This window comes from Triticum urartu, chromosome 1A (genome assembly GCF_056163025.1).
Source record: "Triticum urartu cultivar PI428250 chromosome 1A, HENAU_Tu73, whole genome shotgun sequence".
NCBI lineage: Eukaryota > Viridiplantae > Streptophyta > Magnoliopsida > Poales > Poaceae > Triticum > Triticum urartu.
Genome location: NC_141873.1, coordinates 379,006,882 through 379,032,676, shown reverse-complemented (window position 1 = coordinate 379,032,676; position 25,795 = coordinate 379,006,882). Strand labels below are relative to the sequence as shown.

General features: G+C 50.9%; 1 protein-coding gene across 1 annotated transcript; it reads left to right on the top strand.

The window, feature by feature from the left end:
* Nucleotides 1-268: 268 nt before the first annotated feature.
* LOC125534017 (expansin-B2) lies at nucleotides 269-1,873 on the top strand. Its single transcript, XM_048697327.2, has 3 exons — nucleotides 269-560; nucleotides 681-790; nucleotides 1,024-1,873. Exons 1-3 carry the CDS (start codon nucleotides 383-385, stop codon nucleotides 1,549-1,551), a joined length of 816 nt encoding a protein of 271 aa, XP_048553284.1. The 5' UTR covers nucleotides 269-382; the 3' UTR covers nucleotides 1,552-1,873.
* The last annotated feature ends 23,922 nt before the right edge of the window (nucleotides 1,874-25,795 follow it).

Here is a 25,795-nt window from a genome sequence, read left to right as displayed (position 1 = left end):
TAGGGCATAACGATGGTCTGACTTTCTCTGCAATCAACAATTTGACTTGTGCACCCAAAAGAGCATTAGCGGGTGCCCGGTGATCCCCTGCCAAGATGTGATTTTATAGTTGCGCGCGCGTAAACCGGTGCCTCGCCATTCCTCCATGATTCCCTCCTAGCCATGTGACCTTGCAGCTCTAAACACGCCATCACGTAGTCGTCGGGTGCAACTGACTCGTCGTTCTCACCTCATTTGCCTATTGGCTTGCCTATAAATGCCCCGGCAATGTCATCCCCTCCAGCCATCACAACACAAACAGGAGTAGTACTACTACTCCAGTCTCCGGCGAGTACATACCCTACAGGTCCAACAAGGTTCATAGACGACCTGTAGCGCCAATATGGCTGGCGTCTCCAGCAATGCCATTGCCCTTGTGGCACTCCTCTCCGTGCTCTTCACGGGCGTCCGTTCTGCGGTCAACTACGACACCGCCGTCGCTAGATCCTACAACTCCGGCTGGCTCCCCGCCAAGGCCACCTGGTACGGGGCGCCCAACGGCGCCGGCCCCGACGACAACGGTACGTCTATACGATCCCATGACGGCACATATTTTCATGCCGTCGCTGTACTAAATCATATAGTCGTGCCAACTTAGTACTAGTGGTACTAAAAATGTTGATCCACCGATCGATTTGCAGGTGGTGCTTGCGGCTTCAAGAACGTGAACCAGTACCCAATCTCCTCCATGGGGGCATGCGGTAACGAGCCTATTTTCGCAGGCGGCGAGGGCTGTGGCATGTGCTACGAGGTACGTACTGCATTAATTGCACCATGCATGGCGCCGACACCCGACACTTTCAGTTAAATTAGTTGATGGTGATCATTTTATTAGTTGGTCAAACTCAAACCTGACAGCATCTCCATTTTACGATATCGGTGACTTTTGATTAGTGAGCACTCCTGCTGCCATGTGCATGCAAAGCACAATGTACTCCATGGCCAAGTACGTTGACCTTTAATTTGTTTTGCTCTATGCTTCAGATTAAGTGCGACTACTCCAACAACCCTTCCTGCTCCGGCCAGCCGAGGAGGATCGTCATCACCGACATGAACTACTACCCCGTGGCCAGGTACCACCTCGACCTCAGTGGCACCGCGTTCGGCTCCATGGCCAGGTACGGCCTCAACGACCGGCTCCGCCACGCCGGCATCATCGACATGCAGTTCAGGAGGGTGCCCTGCAACTTCCCGGGTATGAAGGTGACCTTCCACGTCCAGCGTGGCTCCAACCCCAACTATCTCGCGGTGCTCGTGGAGTACGCGAACGTGGACGGGACCGTGGTGCGGATGGAGCTCATGCAGACCATCAACGGCCGCCCGACGGGCTACTATCAGGATATGCGCCGCTCGTGGGGCTCCATCTGGCGGATGGACACCAACCGCCCGCTGCAGGGGCCATTCGCCATCCGCATCACCAGCGATACCGGAAAGACGCTGGTGGCCAACAATGCCATCCCGGCTTATTGGCAGCCGGACCATGCCTACTGGTCCAACCTCCAGTTCTATTGATTGGCTTACGTGCGTACTTGTCCGATCGATGCCGAGTTAATCATTTTGGTGTCATCAGCATGGTCCCTATTTGTGAGGATCTAATGGTTTTAAGTTATTGCTAGGCACTATCTACTTTCAAGCGTTAACAAGCGTGTTAACTGTCGTCGATTGTGTGTCGGGAAGATGTGTGGCTGTCTCTCTGTGCGTGTGTGAAATGTAAGGAGCTAGGCAAGTGGAGTAGCATCCATGTGCTACCCCGGCCACTATCGCAGTTCCAGGCCTGATAGAGTGTGATCCAATTGAGCTTATAAATTAATTCAAATGGATGAAGTTTATGGCATATATACAGTTTGGACATATGTCATCATGCGCATTAGCTTATCATCGAGTATATGCCACGGTTCCTGCGCTTTCTTGTTCCACGACCCATACCAAAATGTAGATGAAAATCTTGCATATTTTTTTCCTTCCTTAGAGATCAAGATGGACATTTCATTTCTAGCGAAGTAGATCGAGATGTACATTTGCCGTCTACGTCCTTTTTTCTGAAACAAGGTAAAAGACTTGCCATTTTCATTAATTAAGAAAAAGGTTTAGACAAAAGCCGCAAAGCGGCAAAATAAAAGGCTACTCTCGCGACATAATTGCACTCATGTGTTTGGCTCCCGCCAACGCCCAAAGATGGGCCTCCTCTTTGATCTTGGCAGTGATAATAGTGGTCGGTGAAGCCATGTTGCGAAAAACTCTCGCGTTTCGCTCCTTCCAGATTTCTCACATGGCAAGCATCAGAACAGACCCAATAGCTTTCTTGATATGCCCTCCCGTGTTGATCGTCTTCAGCCCCAATCTTGAACCGTGTCCTCATGGCGCCAAGTCAGCGGTGAGTGGTCCTGAATGCCAAGCCAGGTGACCACCTCGGTCCAGACGCGGGCAGTGAATCTACATTGGAAAAGAAGATGGGCGGCAGGTTCTTGGACTTGTTTGCATAGGGGGCAAAGCCCGCAGTTTGGCCAACCTCGCCGCTGTAACCGATCTGCCGTCCACACACGGTTTTGGATGATAAGCCAAGTGTGAATTTGCATTTCGGGGGAGCCCAATTCCTCCAGATTGTGGGAGAGGTTGAGCTGAGTCCTTGGTCCTCGAACTGTGCCGTGTACGCCGTAGCCGCCGAATAGTCGCCACTGGAAGTGAATTTCCAAGATATAGTGTTCTTCCTATCAGGATTGAGAGCAACACCATCAATCATCTCCCACAAAACCACAAACTCCTGGATGTGTGGCAATGTCAGTCCCTGAGTAGTGTCGATTTGCTGGATCCAGAAGTTGTTGTCAAGGGCCTTGTTAACCAAACATGCCTTCTTCTTGGACACTTCAAAGATCTTTGACACGGTGTCTTTAGGCCGGAGACCATTTAGCCATGGGGATTCCCAGAATTTAGCCTTTTTGCCATCCCCAATAGTCACTATTGTGGAAGCCGAGAACAAATCTCTGTCACTGTTTGAACAGGGCGTTTCCATCGCCAACCAAGTCTTAGGAGGGTCTGCCCATTCAAACCAAAGCCAGCGAAGACGAAGGGCGGTCGCAAACTTCTTGAGATTAAGCACACCCAAGCCGCCAAAAATCTTAGGCTTGCAAACAAGATCCCAGTTAACCTTGCACTTTCTGCCCGACACCTTATCACAACCAACCCAAAGGTAGGCACGTCGCAGGCTGTCAATCTTTTTCCAGACCTCAACAGGCAGCTCTAGTGGCGTGAGATGGTAGATCGCAATGGCCGTGAGGACCGCTTTGACCAAGACAATGTGCCCGGGGGTAGCAACATGCATAGCCGACCAAGGCGTCAGTTTGCCCGCAATCTTGTCCTCGAGGTATTGAAAATGTATGCGCTTAAGTCTAGTCACCGACAGGGGAAGGCCAAGGTATCGCAAGGGGAAGGCCAAGGTATCGCAAGGGGAAAGAGGTCTGAACCGCCGGGAAGGCTTGAAGAACGTCGTCAAGGTCAACGTTTGCACAACGAATGGGCGCGACCAAGCTCTTGTTGCAGTTGGTGACTAACCCCATGACATCACCAAAGGCAGAGAGCGTTGAAGCAAGAAACTGTATACCTTCTTTCATTGGAGCAACAAAGATGGCCGCATCGTCCGCATATAGGGAGGCTCGAATGGGGTTGCCATGGATGGGATGGAGGTTGCCTTGTGCAGTAGCCTTGGCTAGGATGTGGTGTAGAGGATCAATGGCGAGGAAAAAGAGCAGGGGGGAGAGAGGATCCCCTTGTCGAAGACGACACCCATGCTTGATTGGGTCGCCTGCAACACCATTAAGTAGCACTCTGGAGGAGGCCGTGGACAGGAGAGCAGATATCCAATCGCAGAACCGGCTCGGGAAGTGGTGGTGGCGTAGCAAGTCCATAAGGTAATCCCATATAACCGAGTCAAAGGCTTTCTTAATGTCCAGCTTGAGAAGCAAGGTTGGTGATTTGGTGCGGTGTAGACGACGGGCCAAGTTGTGAATGTACATGAAGTTGTCATGGATACTTCTTTTCTTAATGAAGGCGCTTTGTGTGTTGGAGACAAACGCATGCATGTGAGGGGCTAGTTGAGTAGCCATCATCTTAGCAATGATCTTGGCAACCGCGTGGATGAGACTGATAGGCCGGAAGTCGGATATGTCCTCCGCCCCATCTTTTTTAGGGATGAGGACAATGTTAGCCGAGTTGAGCCAGTGGAGGTTGTTGACATGAAGATTGGAGAAATTATTGACCGCGAGCATTATCTCCGGCTTAATGATATCCCAACATTCTTTAAAGAAAATGCCCCTGAATCCGTCAGGGCCCGGAGCTTTGTCTCCTGGAAGCTCATGAATCGCAGCACGGACCTCCTCCTCGCTGAATGGCAATCCAAGGTCTGAGAGGTCACAGGAAGACGGCGGGATGCAGCCCCAGTTGAAGTCTTTGGAGCGCGGGGGGGGGGGGGGCTTCCCAATGACTTTTCTAAAGTGACACCGAATAATATCTTTTTTCTGATCATGGCTCGTGACCCAACCATTATTGTGCTTGATGCGGTGGATGAAGTTATTTCTCCGTCGGTGGTTGATTCGAAGGTGAAAGAAACGAGTGTTTGCATCCCCTTCTTTGAGCAACTTAATTCTTGAGCTTTGTCGTTTCCTTTCCCTCTCAAGAACTGCCAGGGCCACAACCTTTCTCTTAAGATCCTTTCTCAGATTCCATTCGCCCGTTGACAGTGCCCTATGTTCTTGCATGATGTCAAGACGGAGGATGATCTCAAGGGCCATGTGAAGTTCGATTTTGTGGTTCGAGAAGATGGACCTGATCCACTTGCGAAGGCATTGGCTCGTCCTCTTAAGCTTGTGGAAAAGCACCTGATAGGGCTCGGAGTGGCTGGTTTCCTCAGCCCAGGAGTCCTGGACGATTTTCTTGAAGTTGGGCATTTTAATCCAGAAGTTCTCGAACCAGAAAGATCTTGGTCGTTTTGGTCCCTTGTCACTAGCCAAGAGGATTGGGCAATGGTCCGAGAGTGAGGATGAGAGCGCATGGAGAATGTGTGTGCCGAAATCGAGATCCCAATCCTCATTGCAGAAAAAAGAGTCTAATTTGCTCAAGGTCGGGTTAGTCTGCTCGTTGCTCCAAGTGAACTTTCTGTTCTGTAGATGGATTTCTTTTAGCTCACAGGAGTTAAGGGCATTCCGAAAGTGCACCAAGCGAGATCGATCAAGATTTGCACGGTTTTTGTCTCGGACACGATAAACTTGGTTGAAGTCTCCCTTCACGAGCCATCTAGTGCCCCGAGGAGGTTTTATGCTCACAAGCTCTTGGAAGAAAGAGTCTTTCAGATTACTTCTAGTAGGCCCATAAACAGAAGTGAGCTTGAAGGAGACTGGTGTATTGACGATAGAGATGTTCGCGGAGATGCAAAATGTGCCAATGTGGGATGTTGTCCACCTTCATGTAGTCTTCATTCCAGAGGATAAGAATGCCGCCCTTGGTGCCATCCGCTGGTTTTTCAGCAATGTTCTTCAGTCTTTGGCCTCCCAGGAAAGAAGCCACAAAAGGGTCAACTGCGGCTAATTTTGTCTCCTACAGACAAACGAGGTTGCAAGAGGTAGCGGCGATTGTTTCATGAACTGTTGCTCGACGGTTTGGACAATTGAGACCACGAACATTCTAATTTAAGATGGATAAACTTTCATTCATTGCAGACCAGGGCTACATCATCAACAAAGGACAGCACTAACATAAGTCTTACCAAATCAACATCACAAGGTAGTTGGGAGCAAACATGCCTAGCTAGCCCAATGAACAGTACAATAACATGAATATGGCTAATCATAGGAACTGGGATACATCGTCAACTAAACAGGGCAGAAGCATCAAGCAGCGGCCACATCTTCTCCACCTTGGCCTTGGAGCTCCAGCCCGGCTCCTCCACCATGGTCCATTAGGGCATCTTCAACAGCAGTAGCAAGATCACAGTCAAGCCTGAACAGGGCTCTCAATGCCACAACAGCCAGGTCGGGCAGCTGGCTGTGGAAGAGGGACACGTACTTGTCTATGGCTGCTTCTGTGATCAACTCGCCCTCTTCAACAACGCCCATGCGTTGCCAAAGCAACCTCTCAGCTAGCATCACGATTGGCATGTCTTTGTTCTTGGCTTGCAGTCTGGGGCTACTATGAATCAGGTTCAGACCAGTTGCACCTGCTAGGGTCTTCCTCCTGGCAGCAGGCGGCCTCGGTGGAGTGGAGTTGGGTGTCGGGAGGATGGCCGGAGGACAAGGCACGAATAGAGGAGTCCCAACCACTTGAGCAGGGCTGGAACTCTCCACCCTTTGGTCTTCTTCAGGGGCAACCACTTCAGCAGTAGTGAACAAGGGTGTGCTTGGACTTGGGGGCAACGAACCAGCACGCTGCTGCAGTCTAACTGGAGAGGACCACCCTGGAGGTGCCTCCGGAGACACGGGTGATCCCAGACAGAAGGGAGCACAACGCAACCAGGCAGGGAGCGTGGGGGAGGGCTGCAGCTCGATCACATCACAGGATGTGGTGCAGGGTGATGCAGGAGGTGATCTGCCACGGGTTTCTTCAGTGTGCCGTGAGCCTGACGCCTCACAAGAGCGCGAGCGTCTCTCTGGGCCTGCCGCGTGGTGCCAAGCCCGCCTGCCTAAAGCGGGGATGACAACCCCATCAGGGAGGCGCTGCACCCTGGAGTTGTCGATCTTCCTGTAGTCTGGGGCATCTCTTCGCCTGCCGTCATCATAGCGGCTGCGGGAGTCACGCTCCTCGCGCCGCCGGTCGTCGTGTGAGCCGCCGTCCCGGCCATCATCACGCCTAGAGGAAGAGCTGCGGTCGCCGCGCCAAGAGGAAGAGCTGCGGTCGTCGCGTCTGCCGCGTCCTTCTTGCTCATCGTCTCTGTCACGGCCGTCATCATGTCGGTCACGGTCGTCGTGGTCGCGTCGTGCGTCCCCATCGCGGTGGTCCCGAGCGCGAGCCTCGCCATCGACCACGCCATAGCGCCAGTCAAAGGGAGGGAGGGAGCGCGACCACCAAGGCACCCCGTCGTCGGCATCGGGAGTGTAGTCTTCGATCAGATCTAGGTGGACTAGGATGCGCCGCGGTAGCCCTTTGCGCCCGACGACAGGTACTAGGGTGCTGCTCGCCGGCAGCTGGTTGCAGGTGAACGTGACCTGCTGCACCTTTGGGATTTTGTTTGGGTCAGCCGACCAAGCCCACTGGTTGAGGTTCGCTGCATCCTCGCACTGCACCGAGGTGATGTCGAAGTAGTGTAGGAATGTGTCCGGCCCAAGCACTTGTGCTGCCACAGCATCATTCCAAGCATTGAGCGGCACATTCTCGATGCAGAGGTGGACGTGGTAGTCGGCTTGGACGGCATGGGTGTGCACGTTGAGGCGCCACTTGGCGATGTGGATGTCCAGGTTGCCGAAGTCGGAGATGTAGTGAGAGAAACGGCCTGGTGCAGCCATGGCCAGGTCGCGGTGATGCTGGTAGTCGAACCTGGCGAGGAAGTCTTCTGGGTAGAAAGGCACCACCTTCAGGAGGGAGCGGTCGACGGCCGCGGCCGTAGCGACAGCATCTCGGATGACGGAGGCGCTGACCTTCGGGCGGTTGCCCCCCAGGCACACGACGGCCGCGAGGTTGGCAAGACTGGCAGCTTGGGCATCCATTGCCGGCATGGAGACGACAATGACGTGGCCCTCGTCAAGGCGGAGCGAGGGGTCTCCCGGACGAGGCATATCTGCCCAGGCACGGGGACCGTACGCAGTGGTACAGCAGGGTTGACGATTTGAGGCAGGCCAGGCGGTGTGGATAACAGAGTTGGATGAGCTCTGTGGAGATCTTGTGGGGTTGGGGGAGGAGAGCTGGAACACTGCCATGCTCTATGCCCGCTTCTTCTGCAGATCAGGCACTTATACGGGTCTCTGCAATCAGCCTTGTTGTGGCCCTTCTCCAAGCATTTGTGATAGATCCTATGGCGACGCTTGACAAAGGCTCGGCCAGTAGGCGGGGAGAGTGATGGCGCTGACCGGCGGCTTGAGTGGTGGTGGTTGGGGGCGAGGGCACGCCACCAGTATGGAGCTTTAACCAGCTTCCAGTCTTCACCCGAGATGGAGTCCACCTTCAACGGCTCGATCGATGGCGCCCGCAGCGGCTCAGGGCTCGAGGGAGCAGAACTCCGCGGCACGCCCTGCACGGCATTGATGGCCAGAGACGAAGATGCATTGAAAGCCAGAGCCGGCGACACCTTGAGACATGACTTTGGGGCGCCATGAATGAGCTGTTGGAGGGGCGGGCAAGGCAGATCTTCAGCCAGAGCAAATCGAACCTTGGGGATGGGACCTGGCGGAGCGGCCGAAGTAATTGCGGCCGGGTCTTCCGGGAGGGAGCTCGAGGTGGCCGGCACCCGCAGGGATTGGACCAGATCTGGGTCAGCCAGAAGCATCTGCGGGAATAGCTCAGGCACCAGGCTCTCACGTGCGAACCTTATAGAAGAGAAACTAGGGGGAAACCGAGGCGAGGCTGATGCAGGGCTTGACTGCGGAAGGAGCTGCGCAGTGGTGGCGTCGGCGGCGGCGGTGTCTGTGGCTGCGGGCGCCAGGGTGGCGCGTCGCAGGAGCGTGGGCGGCTTCTCCATCAGTGTCTTTCACTAATATTGTTGTCCCTGCATTCTACGTCCTTTTCCCTTGCTTTGATAAACATATATCTGTTCCCCGGATTCGGTAGGAAATGTGTGACTCGGGCACATGCAATCTCAAACCATAGCCCACACGTAATTAGAAGCCGAACGGCAGGTCGAGGTGGAAATTAATAAATTCTGGAATCATCGGATCGGAAGCAGTTAGTTTGTCCAAAGCAATCATTCTGGTAAGACCAAGTGTAGCATAGCCGCTGGATCATGTGTCGGGTGAGAATCGACCATAGAGTGGGGGCGCCGAGTAGTACCGAAGTGCTAGCTACAACAACTATATGCACACCTGTTGAGCGTGAGTGAAATCTAAGGACGTCCAAAACAGCTAGAGAGATTAGAGAGGCAGGGGATTAGCAGGTAGTTCAGGCTTAGCTTATATATATATATATATTTTTGGAGGCGGAGGGGGGCTCCTTGCTCCCGCCGATGCTACGCCCGTGGACCTGTAGTCACTCACATCATCTACAGCCGACTCCTTATTTTGATCGGGCCGACGGCCTGGCCACACAGGTTTTTCTGACCCAACCGGCCTTCTCATACGACATATCTCTATATGTTCGGGTTAAGTGGTACTTCTATATATATGAAGTGAATATGGTGTAGATCGTACACGCCTGGACGCGATGCACGTCGGACCGGCCCATGCTGGCTTACGCCAACCCCACAAAAACCCCATCTAGACCAAACCTTGGCCTCCACTCTCGGCTTCGCTCTCCGTCGATTCCCCTTCCCTCTCCATCCCCTCCTCTCCCAGCGTCAAGCACTGGCAGCGTGTCTTGTGGTGGATCCGGCTGCAAGGACAAACCCGTCGATTGGGATGCCCTTGTCCACGAAGCGAAGGCGGACGACAATGAGGAGCTCTTCGTCCGCACCGCACTACAACGGACAGAAGTGGATAGGGGGTAGTTCGAGCTCCGCTCCATCCCCCTAAGGGAAAGAGGGTGGCATGAAGACGGTGATCTCTGATGCTCGCGTCTGTCGCCATTAATACTTTAGTTAGTTTCTAGTTTTTAATCTATCTCTGTTTGATCATACGAAGTGCTTATTTTGTTTCGATGAATTGGGGGTTATGCGTGTTTCTATGTTGATCTATGTCCATTTATTTCAATGTTTTTATACATACATTCTCTCACGTTGCGTGTATAACATGGATTTGAGGGTGAGGGATATGATGTATCTGGTTGCGGACGCGGAAATTCAAGGAGTGATCGATCACTTCCACGGACACGTATAGGAGCTTCGGTGTTTTTTTTCGAGAGTACGCCAAAGGCGTACCATATTTTTATAGAAGGGGAGCAAAACAATTTACAAGAAGATCGAGCGCACTGCGAACATGGCTCAATCGGACACCACACCCACACCTATTACAACACTAAGGCGGCCCTCTCGCTAACTAGTTTAGACCTCCTGCTCCGGCCATCCGCCATTCCTTGGTCTCGTCGATAATTTGCACCTTCAGTTGCATAAGCTGAAGATGTTGATGCACTTTGCCAAAGACCCTCGCGTTCCGCTGTTTCCAAATAGCCCATGCCGTCACCATGAATAGGGAGTCAAATCCCTTCCCCTCGTTCCTTTGAAGGGCTCTTCTAGCATGCTCCCACCATGGATTGGGGTAAACTCCGCGGTTGGGGCGGCAATGTTCAGTCTGAAGTGATCGAGGACCAGATGCCACACCTCTCTGGCATAAGGGCACTGGATTAGAATGTGATCAATTTTGTCCTCCTCCTGTAGACAGGTGAAGCAGGGGGGGTCTCATCCTGCAAGCCATGACGTGCTCGCTGATCCGAGGTCCAAACTCTGCGTTGCGAGGCCAGGCAGAGAAAGATCTTGCATTTTAATGGTGCCCAAGACTTCCAAATGAGAGGGGTCAGGTGGGAGTATGTGAGGCCCCTGCACAGTCTGTCATAGGTAGAACTCGCGGACTAAATGCCTGACTTGTCGGACGGCCAAGTGAAGGTGTCTGGACGCGTCACATCCCTGTCGACGAGGGATATCGCCTGTTGCAGGAGGTACAGTTGCATGTGTTCTGTGAAGTTAAGTTCCTGTGGCACGTCCCACTCCCACCTTCTATTTCCCAGGTCCTGATGCACCATGCGCATGTTCTGGGTGCACGTGGGAACCATCGCGAGGATGACGGGGTGATGTGCATGACCGCGCGCCCATTGATCCATCGGTCGCGCCAAAATAAGATCTTCTTCCCATCACCAACTGAGATCGAGACTAAGCTGCCGAACACATCCCTCACCTCACTGTTTGGGATCAAGTTTAGGCCCTGCCATGGAGGATCGTCGTCCGTTCGTTTGAGCCACTCCCAACACACCCGAAGAGCGAGTGCTTGTAGCTTAAGGTTCTTCACCCCTAGACCTCCAAAGCATAGCGGGCAGCAGATGGTGTTCCAAGCGACAAGGCACTGACCTCCATTGGCCTTGTCTTTCCCAGCCCAAAAGAAGGAGCGAAGCTAGGAGTTTATGTCGTCAAACACCCATTGTGGTGCATCGAGGATAAGCAATTGGTGGATGGGTCTGGCGGCAATGACCGATTTCACCAAAATCAACCGACCTGGCCTCTGAATAAGGCCGCGCTGCGAGGCTGGGACCATGTGCCTGACCTGATTGAGTAGAGGTTCCCAATCCATTCTGGAGAGCTGAGAGATGGCGAGCTGGATGCCAAGATATTTGCAGGGGAACGATCCCATGGAGCATTGTAAGATACCAGTGACCCGGTTGCTATCAATCTCCGATCCATGAATGACAATCGCTACTGATTTCCTATAGTTGACCTTCAGACTCGAGGCTTCTCCAAAGATGTAAAGTGCGGCTCTCACGAAATTCAGGTCCCTGGTGGTGGGTTTGATGAAACAGGCCACGTCGTCCGCGTAGATCAAGAGACGCTGCAAAGCCGAAACTCCAGTGAATGAACTGATCACACCCTCCTACTCCGCCTTGAAGAATAAGGCCGACAGAGCCTCCATAGCCACCACGAACAGGAGAGGGGAGACCAGATCCCCTTGCAGTAAACCTTGTGCGTGCGTGAAACTGCGGCCCTGAACTCCATTGACGATGACTTTAGTGGTGGCAGATTGCAATAGTATAGCGATCCATCTGATCCAAGTGTCGCCAAATCTGTTTCTCCTTAGCACCTCGAAGAGGAATGGCCAAGAGAGGGAATCGAAGGCACGTGTCGAGCTTCAGGAAAAAGCCTTTCTCCTTCCTCCTATAGATTTTCCTCGCCACTTGTCTGACCAATAGGTAGTTTTCATGGATGTTCCTTCCAACAATGAAGGCCGACTGATTGGCCGAGACGATCTCTTTCATGCAAGGGCGAGCTCTATTGGCAAGGATCTTGTCAAAGAGTTTCGAGAAGCTGTGTGGCAAGCTAATGGGACGGAAATCTCCGACCTCCTCGGCGGCCGATTTCTTGGGGATGAGCATGGTCAACGCTCTGTTAAGCTTCCCAAATCCTCTTCCGTCTCCAACCGACAACATGTGTAACGCGGTCATGATATCCGGCTTAATGATTGGCCATGCCTTCTGGTAGAAGGCCCCGGTGAACCCATCGGGATCCGGCGCTCTGTCTCGGGGCAGCTCCTTGATGGCATTCCAAACCTCGTCCCCGGAAAAGATGGCCTCCAACTCGTGAAGATCCACTAGCTCTATGCCCAGATCTTGAAGGTCCAGGGTAGCCTCCGCGCGCTTGAGCTCTCTCCAGCGGGACCTCATAGGCCTGCGTGAAGATATCCTGAATGCGGTCTTGATCAGTAAAAATCGGATCCTGATGCTTGAGGTGGGGTATGAAGTACTTAACTCTCCTTCCATTGGCTACTGTCTGAAACAGCTTTGAGTTGGCATCGCCGGCCTGTAACCAACGAATCCTGGATCTCTGTCATTGAATGGTTCTTCCGAGGGATGCCAGGCCAAGAAGTGTCATCTTCAGCATACAACGAAGCCACAATTCCTCCATCGTAAGTTGCCTCCTCTCTTGTGCTTGATCCAGTCGGAGAATGATCCAGTGAGCTACGGCCGAGAGCAGCTTGACATTTCCTACCGTCCTCTGCCCCCATGCTTGGAGCTCCATGGCCGCGTTTCGAAGAAGCGCATCCAACCGCTTGAATGGATCAAAGATCGCACGATCGCAAGTCCATGCCTCCCGAACGGCGTGCTGGAATCCATCCATCTTGACCCAGAAGTTCTCGAACCAAAAGCGCCACTTGGGACATCCCACGGTATTGGAGGACAAGTGTAAAGGAGCGTGGTCCGAGACCCCAGACGAGAGAGCTCGGAGGAGACAATCGGGAAAGGCCAACTCCCAGTCCACAGAGACAAGCACTCGGTCAATCTTGGTGAAAGTAGGGTTATGCCGCTCATTAGACCAAGTGAAGCTACGCCCATGCATGTACATGTCCTTCAACTCGTGGTCGTCCATGAAACTCCAAAACCTGTTCATCGTGCTCCTGTTCAGGTTGTCGTTGCTCTTCTCGCTAGCCCAAAGGATCATGTTAAAATCGCCCAACACCATCCATTGCCTAGAACACAGGACGCGGCGTGCCCTCAGCTCGTTGAGGAATGCGAGTTTCTCGTCATCGCCCTGTGGCCCGTATACTCCCGTGATCCACCAAGAGTTGCCATCCCTCGTGTGCACACGCCCGGTGATGCTATGAGTGTCCAACACCAAGCAATCCACATCCAACACCATAGGATCCCAGGCCAACAACACACCACCACGAGTGTCCGCCACCGGCAAGTAAGAAAACCCATCAAAAGATGGTCCTACACATTGCATCACATCATATTGATCGATTACATGGAGTTTAGTCTCTTGGAAGCACACCAAATTGACTTTCACTGCCTCCACGAATGCCCTAACCGCCTTCCTGTTTGCAGGATTGTTGAGTCCCCGCACATTCCAGCAAAGCACCTCCGGGTTGTGATCCATGAACCAATAGACCACCAACACCCAACCACCCAATCTCCGAGCCTCCATGGGAGAGCACGACCATGGTGTCAGCCCTCTCCAATTCAGTCCTACACGGCCGAAGATTGCTGCGAAGACCCTCACATGTTGATCCCTAAGAGGCGAGTCAAACATCCCCCTGAGCTTGTGAACCCTCTCGTCGTCCACCTAGAGATCTTCGGTCGCGATGTCGAGAGCACGGAGGAGCATGTTTTCAGCGGGAGAGACATTGCACGTGTGCTGCGCCAAGCGCTTGGCAGCACATGTGGTGCGCCTGGGCGTGAAGGGCTTTGCCTCTGGGCGCAGCTGTGACGCCTGGACCTCATGGATGAGCGGTGGCGCAAGTCTCAGGATGATACTGGTGCAGAACGCCTTCATTTTCAGGTAAGCTTCGGCTTCCGGTGCAGACATGCCATCCGGCCCGTCCAATGTAGGGGCGAGACCCACGTTGTGCATGCTCGGCTCCATAATCGAGGAATGCGCCCTAATCGCATCCAACCTACTTGGCTCGGTGGCGGGCCCCTCCACCCGAGACGTGACCAACAGCAACGCAGGATCCGGGTTGGCCGAGGTGCAGGGGGTGGGGCCAACAACAGCGGTTGGGGGCCCGTCTAGCACCAGGTTGTCCACGAGCTACTCCCTGACAACCAGCGACAGCCTATAAGGCGAGGAGGCGCGGGGGACAGGCTGTGTCGATTCCACCAGGGGTGGGGCCAAGGTCTCCCTCCCCACCAACTCAGGGCCGTCCCGTGGCTCCGATCCCAAGGGGGATGGGGCATTGGTCGCGAGGCTGGGCTCTACCGACTGAGGGGCCACCAGATCCGTGACAGCCACCTGCTCTGATTCCGGAGCGAGAAGTTCTCCCACCGGGTCGCCATGCACAACCAATCGCGTGCCCACATCCTCGACCTCCGCGCTCTCCAGCTGGGATGCGCCACCAATCAACAACTAGGGGGCGTCATCCACCTGCCTCCTACGGGCCCTTGTCGGGGAAGGCACCACGATCGCGGACGCCAAAGTTCTTCTCGGCTGGCGCGACTCGACGTTCGGATTCGAACTCTGGGGATCGAGATTGGCCGTAGTCGGGGCGACTGTCAGCGTGGCCCTGTCCAGTGATTCTCGGGCCCCCAAAGCAGCATCACCCAATGGATCATCCAACCTATCCACAGCCATATCATCTGTTGCGCGACCCGTCAGCGGTCAAAAGCAGATACCCTGACCGAAATCCGATCCCTGGCTGTGTGTGAAGGCGGGGGGATCCACGGCGGCGACTCCATGCACGGCAAGCGCCAATCCTGTGCCGCCTGAGCCCGGTGATGGCCGGCGCCTCCACCATGATGACCACCGCTCCTGGCGCCGTTGCCGTTGCCGACCTGGAAGCCCCTGGTGTCCCGAATGCCAAACTGCCAATCATGCCTCTGAGTGACCAGGCCTCCACCGCCGGCCATCTCATCTTCCTCTGGGATCCCGCTCTGACCGCTATCCGACGAGGAGCCACCCATGAACCACGGCTCCTCCGCCTGCAAGAACTCCGTAACCTCGGTAAGACGAACGAGCATCTTGTACTAAAGGACCGCCGGGACCTCCATCTGCTGCTGCGGCCCTGGCTCCGGGATAGTCAGCCAGCGCAGAGTGGGGATCGTCTCCGGATCCTCCGTCCACACCGAGAGCTTGAAGGAGGACAGATTTCTCCTCGAGCTCGTCTCCGGAGCAATGGAGTCCACCAGACACGAGGGATCCAGGATCCTCTCAACCACCTCGTGGTTCCAAGGGTGAGGGGGGATGCCCTCGATTTCCAGCAGCACCTTGTATCACAGCACCGTGTGAGTAGCCTGGGCTTGCCTCTTCCACCGACGGAAGAACAGCCGCACACCCCTATGATCGACTGCCAGCAAGGACGCCATCCTGTTCCTGTGCTCCGGGCGTGCGAAGACGATGAGGAAGTCTTCCGACCGGTAGCGGTGCACTGAGACCCACCGAGCCTCAATTCCGGCCTTGACGTTGAGAGCTTCGAGAATGAACTCCAGCGAAATGTCCCTCCTTGCACTCGCGGCATAGGCCACCATGGATAACTTCAGACGCCACTCGAGCTCATCCAGCGACTGCGAGCGCCCCACTATGCAAACCTTCTATGGGTCGAACACTGTGTCCAGAGGTAGGACGAGCCGCGCCGCCGAAAGCCGGGGCCACACCGCGGCACCCGCATCATCGATGGGGGGGGGGACAGCGGCGGGGGAGGCGGCGGCGGGGGGGGGGGGGGGGAGGGGGTCGCGGTGCGAACCGGCAGCAGCGCTGCCCTGCATCCGAGCCCGACTGCCCGCGGAGGCACCACCAGCACCACCAGCACCACCAGTGCCACAACGGGCCACCTTGGCCGCCACCTGCCAACGGAGCTCGTCTGGCGGCGTCGGGCTGCGGGGGCGCGAGCAACCACTGGAGCCGTGCCCCGGCAGGCCGCACCGGATGCAAAGCTCAGCATTTGTGCAGTCCCGCCGGAAGTGGCCCTCCTCGAAGCAGCGAAAGCAGAGCCCGGCCATCTCCGGGGACACCTCGCGGCGAGGCTGCAGCTGGGGCCGGGGCTGCCACACCTGCTGGGACAACGGCGCGTGGCGACGCCTCCACTTGGACCACCTGGACGGCGGGGGCTGGACCCAGGGAGCCTCGAGCCGGCGCTCTCCCTCGGCGACGCAGGGGCCGGAGGAGACCTCGATCTAGTCCGGAGAGGAGAAGGAGGCCGAGCCAGACGACAAACAGAGCCCCCACACCACGGGCCGGTCGCCAGCCAGGCGCGGAGAGGCGGACGGAGAGCGTGGGGACGCATCCATGGCGAAGGGAGGGGGTGGGTGGCCATCGCGGCTGGAGCGGCAGGCGACGAGGGGCGGTGGACGTCGGCGTCAGAGTGACGCACGGCGGGCTCGCAAGCGGTGGTGCCTGAGATCTTCGGTGTGTTGTACCGGCTTAAATTCACTTCGGTGTGTTGTACCACTCAAATATTATTGTATAACTGCTTCATATGCAATCTAAAAAAAACTACGTATGCGCACCACGTATGCAAGCCCATTCAGACAAATAATAATATTAATATGTGTTAAAAAAAGACAAGTAATAATATATACGGCACTTCCAGCTTACACGTCACCCACTTATGCAGGTGGCCTCGGATGCCTCCCGTGTATAAAAATGTACCGCCTAACTTTATGATATCCAAGATACAAAAATATAATTTCCACTATTAAACCTAAAATTTCGCTAAAAGTCCAATTCCTTTGGAACTTAAATGTGTTAGTAATTTTTCTTAAACATAATACAAACGCAGACGCTCATACAAACATACGTACACATACTTATTCCTATGAACACGCACGCACACCCCCTATAAGCATTTTCGAGGGACCTAGAGCATCTACAACCATAATTACCAAATTTCGGTCACCAAACGTCCACGGACATGCACGAGCGCGTCCGTGGGCAATGACCGTACAACCCACCAAATTGCTCCTCCACATCAGGATGCATCTAAACCAAATACTCAAATTCATATTAGCTCATGCAACATCGTAGGTAGCTAAATACATGTCATCGGTTTTTCGCCAAAAAAAGAAAAATTACATGTCATCAAACTACCAAAAAATGATATGCTCTACTAACTACGAACTAAACGATGACCAGAGAAGTTCATCCACAGTCGGCCTTGCCTTTGCCCTTCCCGTTTTCCTTGCAGCAGTAGCGGTCGAAGACACAGAACGAATCGAGGCGGATCTGCTCACTGAAGGAGTTGTCCGATCTGCCACCGTCTTCGTCTTTCTCCTCCTTGGGGGCAGTCCCGTCATGGCATGGACCCCCCGGCTTTGGTATTTTGCCATCGCCTTGCCTGCCCTCCTCCACCGTTCTCGGCTATGCGAGCACGGAGGGATTCCTCCGACATCGTCTCACGGGCTGCCAAAGCCTCCTCCACATCACGAGCTGTCGTGGCCGCCTGGGCCGCGAGGGCTGCGGCAACCGCCTCCGCTTGAAGCCGCACCTGAAGCCTAGCGCGGCGGGCATGCCGACCCTCCTATTTGGGTTCACGGCTGGTCATGGAGGCGCAAATGGCCTCTATTTCGGCGCCAGACAGCACGGGGACAAGGTGCCACCTAAAAGGTTCCGGCGGCATGGCAGGTTTGCGTCATGCCGCTGTGGTGGCCACATTCGGCGACGCGCGATGAGGTCTTCCGGGCCCGGATCCACCGACACCGGATCCGACCGCCAGTTGGGCAACGGATTCCCGCGAGCTCGTTGAAGATTGTTGAAGGGCGAACTCCTCTCGGAGCGTCTGAGGGCATTGCGGACGGTCATCTCCTCCGAGGGGCTATAAGGGATGAGCTCCCAGTCGTCGGATCCAGACATGTTGGAGTCAGATCCAGGCGCCGTCATGGAGGAGAACACCAAAGCTAGCCAGAGAGGAGCTTGATAGTGTGAGTGGGGAGGGGAGTGGAGTTAAATGAGGCTAGGGTTTCGGCCGGAGTGCTTATAGAGTCCATTTTATGTGGGGTCGGGTGGGCCAGAGTGGTCCAGATCTGACGTGGTCGGCATGTCTTCGTGCGTCCCCATATCCGCCCCAGATTTTGGTTGGATATGGCGAGTGCCTGTCAGTTCGGGCGTTTAGGCCAGAAATGGGGCGCCTGGTTGGCTGGCGTTTTTTGTCCGGACAATGACCAGACAGCCCGTCCATGCGTTGGGGCGAGTATAGGGAGTCCGGTTGTAGATGCTCGGACCCATCACATCATCTTACGATTGACAAAGTTGCCAGACAACCTTTGTAGTTGACGGGAACGTCTTCTCCCACTAAACGCACATCACTGAAAGGCCTGAAATAAACCCAGTAAAATACTAGCACCGATATCAAGTCTCGGACTTGATCCTTGATGGGCTGGGATACTGTCGTCCTCCTAACTATCCAACCACACGTGGATTCCCATAAGTAAAACTTTACTCCATCTAAAACTAACAAATACTTATAGATCCCTAGGGCGTGTTTATGAGCCCACAACATTTTTGCCTCCACTAGTGCAGAGTTGTCTTGTGTAAATGGTTTAAACCCGCTTTCGCTGACACATTTTAAAAACGGACGCCTTACTAAGGTGGCTGATAAGAGGATTCATCCCACACGACCCAGGTTAATTATCAGTGATAGCTCCTCCGATCACACACGAAGAGCGGAAGTGCTCATGTGTGGTCGGAAGATCTATCACAAATAAGCAGGTCGAACAAGTCATGTGAGATATGCTAAACATCCCACACAATATATTCAAAACAAACATTTGTGTTAGTATAGCGCATTACACACGATGCATTCCAGAAATTCATGTGTGATAGGGTAAGACATCACAGATGGTTTTCCGGATAGAAGCATTTGCGTCATTCAAGTACATCACGCATGATGCGTGGGAAAACAGTGTGACATAGGGCAATTCATAACACACACTTATCCTATTAGAAACGTTTGTGGTATGGCGGCATAACACATACAATTGTCCAGCATGACACTGTGTTTAGTTGTTCATTGATCGCACACACTTATTTTGTAGCAGCTGTGTAGGTTAAAATTGGTCATCACCCATGAAGCTGGATAAGAAACCATGTGCAATCTAATAACCCAATATGGAGGCTAAAAATCCTATTGTATTTAATCCCTTTAGTAAACAAATTCAGATTTTGAATCAAACACACAATATATTTCATATTCTTGTAGAGCCCAACATGATTTCATAAAGGCGGTTCACCACACCACATTACACATGCACCAAGTTTGGAAAGTAGCGTCATAGACGATCAATAGACAAATGAATCTCACCTGGAAAACTATTGAAGCTGAAGGCAAATATTGAGTCTTCAACGATGTTGAAGATCATTGAAGGCCCTTCCAACTTTAGGTAAGTGCTTGTGGATGATTGCTCACCCATCCTTCACACTATTAAGGAAGACTCAATATTATACCGTGGGTGTTGTATGAATACCTTCATTCCGTCTTGATCATAAAGGTGGTTTGAGCGGTAATCATCGGTGAAATGCCTTGGAAAGGATCGAAAACAAAGCTATGCATAAATATATTTTCTAAATATTGGAATGATGTGCATAGGGGAAAAACCAAAGACAATTACTACTATCCTATGGAAACATCTTCATTGCACAGACAAAGAGTTTGTTGTTTCTCCTCGCTAGTTTATTTATACTAATAATCTATATAAGTTTCTTGACTTGACTGGTATTTATGGACATCTTATTTCCCCATATGCAAAATGGGTCTAAACCTCTAACACGATAGAATTGTCCCTGCAATTGCACGATAATGTGCTATTAGCGAAAGGACCATGTGCAAACCTTGATGGTAAACCTCAATGACTCCCATTGTTACCTTGTAATTACATAAGTTATATATTGATTAGATTAATTGAGAATTGTAATACTATCAATAAAATAGATTAATGAAGAATAAACACATTGCAGATCCAACAGATTAATTTCAGGCATGAAATGGCCAGTTAACAACAACATGCATGCTTCACATGTAGAAAATATATAAATTGTGTATGTTTCTCATGTATTTAGTACAAAAAAATTGATTTATTTCTCACATATGTAAAAATACAAACCTGTACCGAAACATTGAACATCACATTGCAATATTGAATCAAACAGTTAACTAAACATCACATCATTGAATCAAATAGTTAACTGAACACCATATTGCACAATAGGAAATACTTGAAGATCAGATTGCATAAAATTTTACATTGGATAATTGACTAGAATTTATAAAGGTGGGAGCAGTACATCCGAAAGGTTAACCGAACATACTTAACCGGCATAGCTAGCTTAGTATGCTAAAAACAAGCTACTCCTCATTATCGGAGATGACCATGGGCTCCTTGACCTTGAAAGAGGGTGAGGCCTCCACATCATGGGTCCCCTCCTCGTCATGGTGGGCCGTTCGAGTCAGTACGGGCAGCAACTTGCTGGCCCTGGAATTGAGGTAAGTATGGGCACACTGAGAAAATACCTCATAGTCTTTGTCGAAGGCACCAGCGGTGGTATCGAGAAACACCACGAACTGTCAATTAAAGAAGCCAACCACGTAGTGGCATCTACACCAGAAACATTGACGATGGCCTCGATGACCAGGAGCTCCTCCAGGATTTGGGGATCAACACACATGACAGCCATCGCGACCTCATCCGCGCATGTGACCGTGATTTGCTTCTCTGCTACCTAATGCTCTTTGAGCTCCTAGCTATATTGGGTGATGAGGGTTTGAAGGATGGGATGGTGATTTTGGTGGAAGGTGCCACGCCGGTGGTCGGGCCATGTAGGATAGATAAGGAGAAGGGGTGGATTACCTGACTAGATCGATGAAGCGAACACTGGGAAGGAGAGTCATCAGCGAGGAGGCCGCGCAGCAAGCAAGGAAGGTTTGAACTTAGAAAGGAAGGAGAACATGAGAAATGTGGCATTTGGTCGAGGAGAAAAATGGGTAAAGGTGGGTATTTCTGCCATTGGCGAAAAAATCACTAGGTGTAGGGGAAATGGATAGATGTTTCTTTGGCTTGCAGAATCCATGGATTTATCCGAACTTAGTTCGTCGACAAGAGAAATTCTGCAATGCTTGTGAGGATAACCGAGTGTTAGAATGCGAGATTCACTAAACCGTATACAAGGTAATGATTTGGGTGCGGAATGGATTGATCACCATGCCGACTTACTCTTATTATTCGTCTCTCCTATATGGGATGGTAACTCTGAGTGACTTACCCATAGTAGAGAGACGACGATATCAAAACCTTGATTGAACCTTAGAATGGCATGACGGTTTTCGCTTATGGAAGGAACTTGTTGCCAATCGTAGGTCATACGGTGAGAATGAAGCCCGGGCCCATTTCCTGCAGGAGAAACCATAAATTGATGACCACCATGAGATCTCGATAGTTGTTTAGTATTGGCGCCAGACCTGTCAGCTAAGAAGGCCCAGTATCGAAAGAACCTTACCAAGATGAAAGGACACAAGAATTTAGGAAAATGTTATGCCACTACCGGAAGAGCCTAGAATAGGAATTCTCCTGAGAGTCTCAGAAGACTAACCCTGTCAACAAAAAGAATGGAGTATATGAGTTTTGGAGGAACCGTAACCATGTTTCTAAGGGTGGTAGCACCCTAAACCTTCGAGACAATCAATGGATTTTGAGGAGACCCTTGAACCTAACCTATTTCTTACTAGCCTCTCCGAATCTCGAGGGCAAGATTCATTTTAAGGGTGGTAGGTTTGTAACATCCCAAAATTCTAAATTTTGGAATTTTATATTAATGAAGTGATAATGATTGTTTGCGTGAATTGTTGTGTGAAACTGAGTGAAATTTGAAACTTTGTGAAAGTTGAATGAGAGGGAAGGAAATGACTTTCCCAAACTTTCACTTTGCGTTCTGATCTCCATGAATTCAAATCCTTTTCAAATACAAAACCCTAGAGTGAAGATGAGATGACTTCTTCCATTTAAAATGAAAAGGGTTTTTGAAAATATTTGAATTTCATTTGGAAATATTTCAAATTCAAAAACTGTATGCAACTCAATGATTTTCATGAGAGAAGATAAAATGACTTCTTCAAATCATATGAAATATGAGTTGGAAGTTTAAAAGAATCAAATTTAAAGTCCCTTTGAAGGTATTTTGAAAACCATTTTCAATTTGGAGTTATTTGGTTTTTATTCAAATTATTTTTCTCCAAAAATAAAATAAATGGAAATAAGGGTAAAATGATTCCCTTCAATGTAAAATTAGGAGAAAATAAATTGGAAATCATTTTGGTATTTTTAAAATGATTTTTATGGGGTTTTATTGCAACAGTAGTACTGTTTGCTTTATTTAATTTTTGTGGAATTTATTTGCCGCTGAAAATATGTTCATGTTTTAGAAAAATCTTTTTCTGACATTTTTGATATATAATATGCCTATATTATATTCTTATTTTTTGGTTCTTTTGATATGTCTGTGTTTTTTTAAAAGGAAACCGCCGAATTGGGCCGGCCCAGCCGCAGCCCTGCAGCTCCCCGCGCCCGAACCGGCTACACCTCGCTCGCCCGCTCACAGCCTGATCGGATGTCACCTCGCTCTGCCACTGACAGGTGGGGCCCACTTGTTGGGATCTTCTTCCCCAAGTCAAGCCGGACTCCTCCGCGCGTTCGCTTCGCCGGCCGACTCCGTGTCAAGCCTGGACTCCTCTCCTCGTGTTGCCCCTCCTCCACTCCTCCCTCCTTTAAATACCCAAGGCTCCGGCCCCATTTTCGCCTCGAAACGCAGCCGCCCTCGCCTCCCCATGCCCCGCACACCCTCGCCGGAGTTGAGAGCTCCGACGAGATCCACCGCCAAGCACCGCGCCATTCCGCCGCTGCCGCCCAGCTCCGACCCTGCCATCGGCTTCGGCACCCCGCGCCGCTTCTTCCTGACCCCACGGCCACGCCGGAGGACCACCGAATGCGCCACCCGCTCAAGGCTTACGTCACCACCGTCGTCTTCTCCGGCGACGTCGATGCCCACCACCGCGGTAAGCCGCCGCTGTTCCTCGTCCGTCCGATCTATGTTAGATGGATAAGATTAGATTACACTGGTATGTGTCGGTGCTATACAAACGGTTTTTAACCCCTTTCCGCGATGGCATTTGAAACCGTCGCCAAGTGAATGTGGGTGATAGGGGGGTCCTTCCCACACGACCCAGAAACCGTTGGGGATATGTCCTCCTGGCACACACGCTCGGTAAAATGAGGTCGTGTGCGACTGCCGAGCTCTCAAATATGGAAATACGTACCATAGAGCTAAAAAATACAATTATACAAGCGAAATTGTTTCCGGTCACAAGTACATCCCACACAGTCAGTCCCTACTAAACGTTTCCATTCGTAAGTACATCCCACACAGTCACTCCAAGGAAAATGTTTCCGTTCACAGGTACATCACACATTTTTTTCCTGCTAAATTGTTTGTGATTGCGTTACCATTGCACACGATATTAATAATTTTATCGTTTGCTTTATTAAATGCATCACACACGGTGCGTAGAAGAAACTGTGTGGCAAAGGTTGTCCATCACACACAATTTTTATGTGGTAAATGTTTGCGTAAGGTGGCCTGACGCAAAGAGTTTTCAAGAGAAAGTCGTGTGTGCAGTGGAGATTGATCGCACACGTGGTGGATCCGAGAAACGTTTCTGATCTCCACATATATCGCAGATGTTTCGCTTTCGCAAACCGTGTGCAGTGTAATTCCTAATTAATCCCTAATTTAAAAATCACATGTTTTGCATTTGAAAGTAGGCAATCACTTATTTCATATCCAACCATGTTTATTACAAATATAGGTTCAACCACGAATGCATAATTCGATGCACAAGTACATATACTGAAGAACTATAGAAGCACCAAGTAAAGAATGATGAACCATAGTTATACTAAAGATTGTAAAGAGAGAGGCGAAAGACATTCTGGTTGCTAGAGAAGGTGAAGCAGAATGCCCATATTGTGCCCTCCTCCATGCGTAATGCGCGCACGACTCTAGGCCAACCCCTTGTGATGGCTGCCCGTCCATCCTTCACTGTCTTCATTAGGACTTCTTGATGCTCATTGTAGTCTGGATGAAATACTTTAACCTTCATTGCGTGTCCACCAATCATGTACTTTGCGAGGTAATCTTGAGTGAACTGCTTCGGGAACCACTGGGAATGAAAAAGATTCAAACATTGTTGTCTAACAACTCATTATGGGCAGTAAAAAGAGAAGGCTACAGAGTTTGTAGTTACCATCCTACAGCTCACTGTTGTGTTGGATAGAGCATAAACAAATAATTTGCTTGCCACCATTCGTATCTTTTTGCTAATAATCCTTATCAGTTTCCTCACTTGATGCTTGTTCATCAATATCTCATTTCCCCATACGCAAAAAGGGTCGATGCATGGATCATTGCCAAGAGCATATGTACCTACAAGCAACAAGTCAATATTAGAAGCTACTAGTGTCCAGGCCTGGATCTATATGCACTACGTTACGGAACAACAGGGGTAGTACAAGCAGAGGGATGAAGCTAATCTCGGCGAAAAATGGTGGCCACTCCAATTGTTGTCCTGCATAAGTAGTGGAAAGGCATGATAAGTACAACAACCTTAACAACAAACAAATATAGCAAAGGTAAACAAAATCATCTCCAAATGATAGCTTGAATGTGTTGGTTTCAGCATGCTGTTAAAGCAGATATAAAATGGAAGGCAATGTCACCGACAGCAGGCTTAACAGCCATCAAATATTGCAATTCAAACTTGTATTGTTGAAAATGAATAGAACGTAGGTAATGCTTAAAAATCACACTGGATAAATGTGTAAAACTGAAATAAAGGGCATGTGTTAACTACACCAGGAATAACTAGAACCAAATATAGCTATTCAAACTGGTATTGCTGTAGTCGAGCGGCACAGTTCCGACTTGCACATAATGAACAACACATTGTGAATGACTGAAATAAACAAGGCATAAATGACCAGTATAACAACCAAATAAAGCCATTGAAAACTGGACAAAGTCTCACTGCAACCAACCTAACCAGCAAATACAGATAAGCAGGGCATATGCTTGAAAACTGGAAAAATGCTCACTTCAACCAACCTAACAAGCAGATAAAGATAAACAAGGCATCTGCTTGATAACTGGACAAATGCTAAAAAAAGCAACCTAACAACGAAATACAGATAAACAAGGCATTTGCTTGGTAACTGGACAAATGCTAAAAAACAACCTAACAACCAAATATAGATAAACAAGGCATCTGCTTGATAACTGGGCAAATGCTCACTGCAACCAAATTAAGAACCAAATACAGATAAACAAGGCATCTGCTTGATAACTGGAAGATGCTCACTCCAACCAACCTATCAACCAAATACAGATAAACAAGGCATCTACTCACTATAAACAACCAAATATAGCCATTCGTGAAACTGAAGTGGACAATTCATACTTCAACATCACATAGACCTACTGAACAATACATTTTTGCATAACTGAAATAATTAAACACGACAC

Coding starts and splice junctions, on each gene's coding strand:
- LOC125534017 (XM_048697327.2), top strand. CDS start 383: ATGGCTGGCGTCTCCAGCAATGCCATTGCCCTTGTGGCACTCCTCTCC. Junction 561..680: donor CGCCGGCCCCGACGACAACG/GTACGTCTATAC, acceptor ATCGATTTGCAG/GTGGTGCTTGCGGCTTCAAG. Junction 791..1,023: donor GCTGTGGCATGTGCTACGAG/GTACGTACTGCA, acceptor TCTATGCTTCAG/ATTAAGTGCGACTACTCCAA.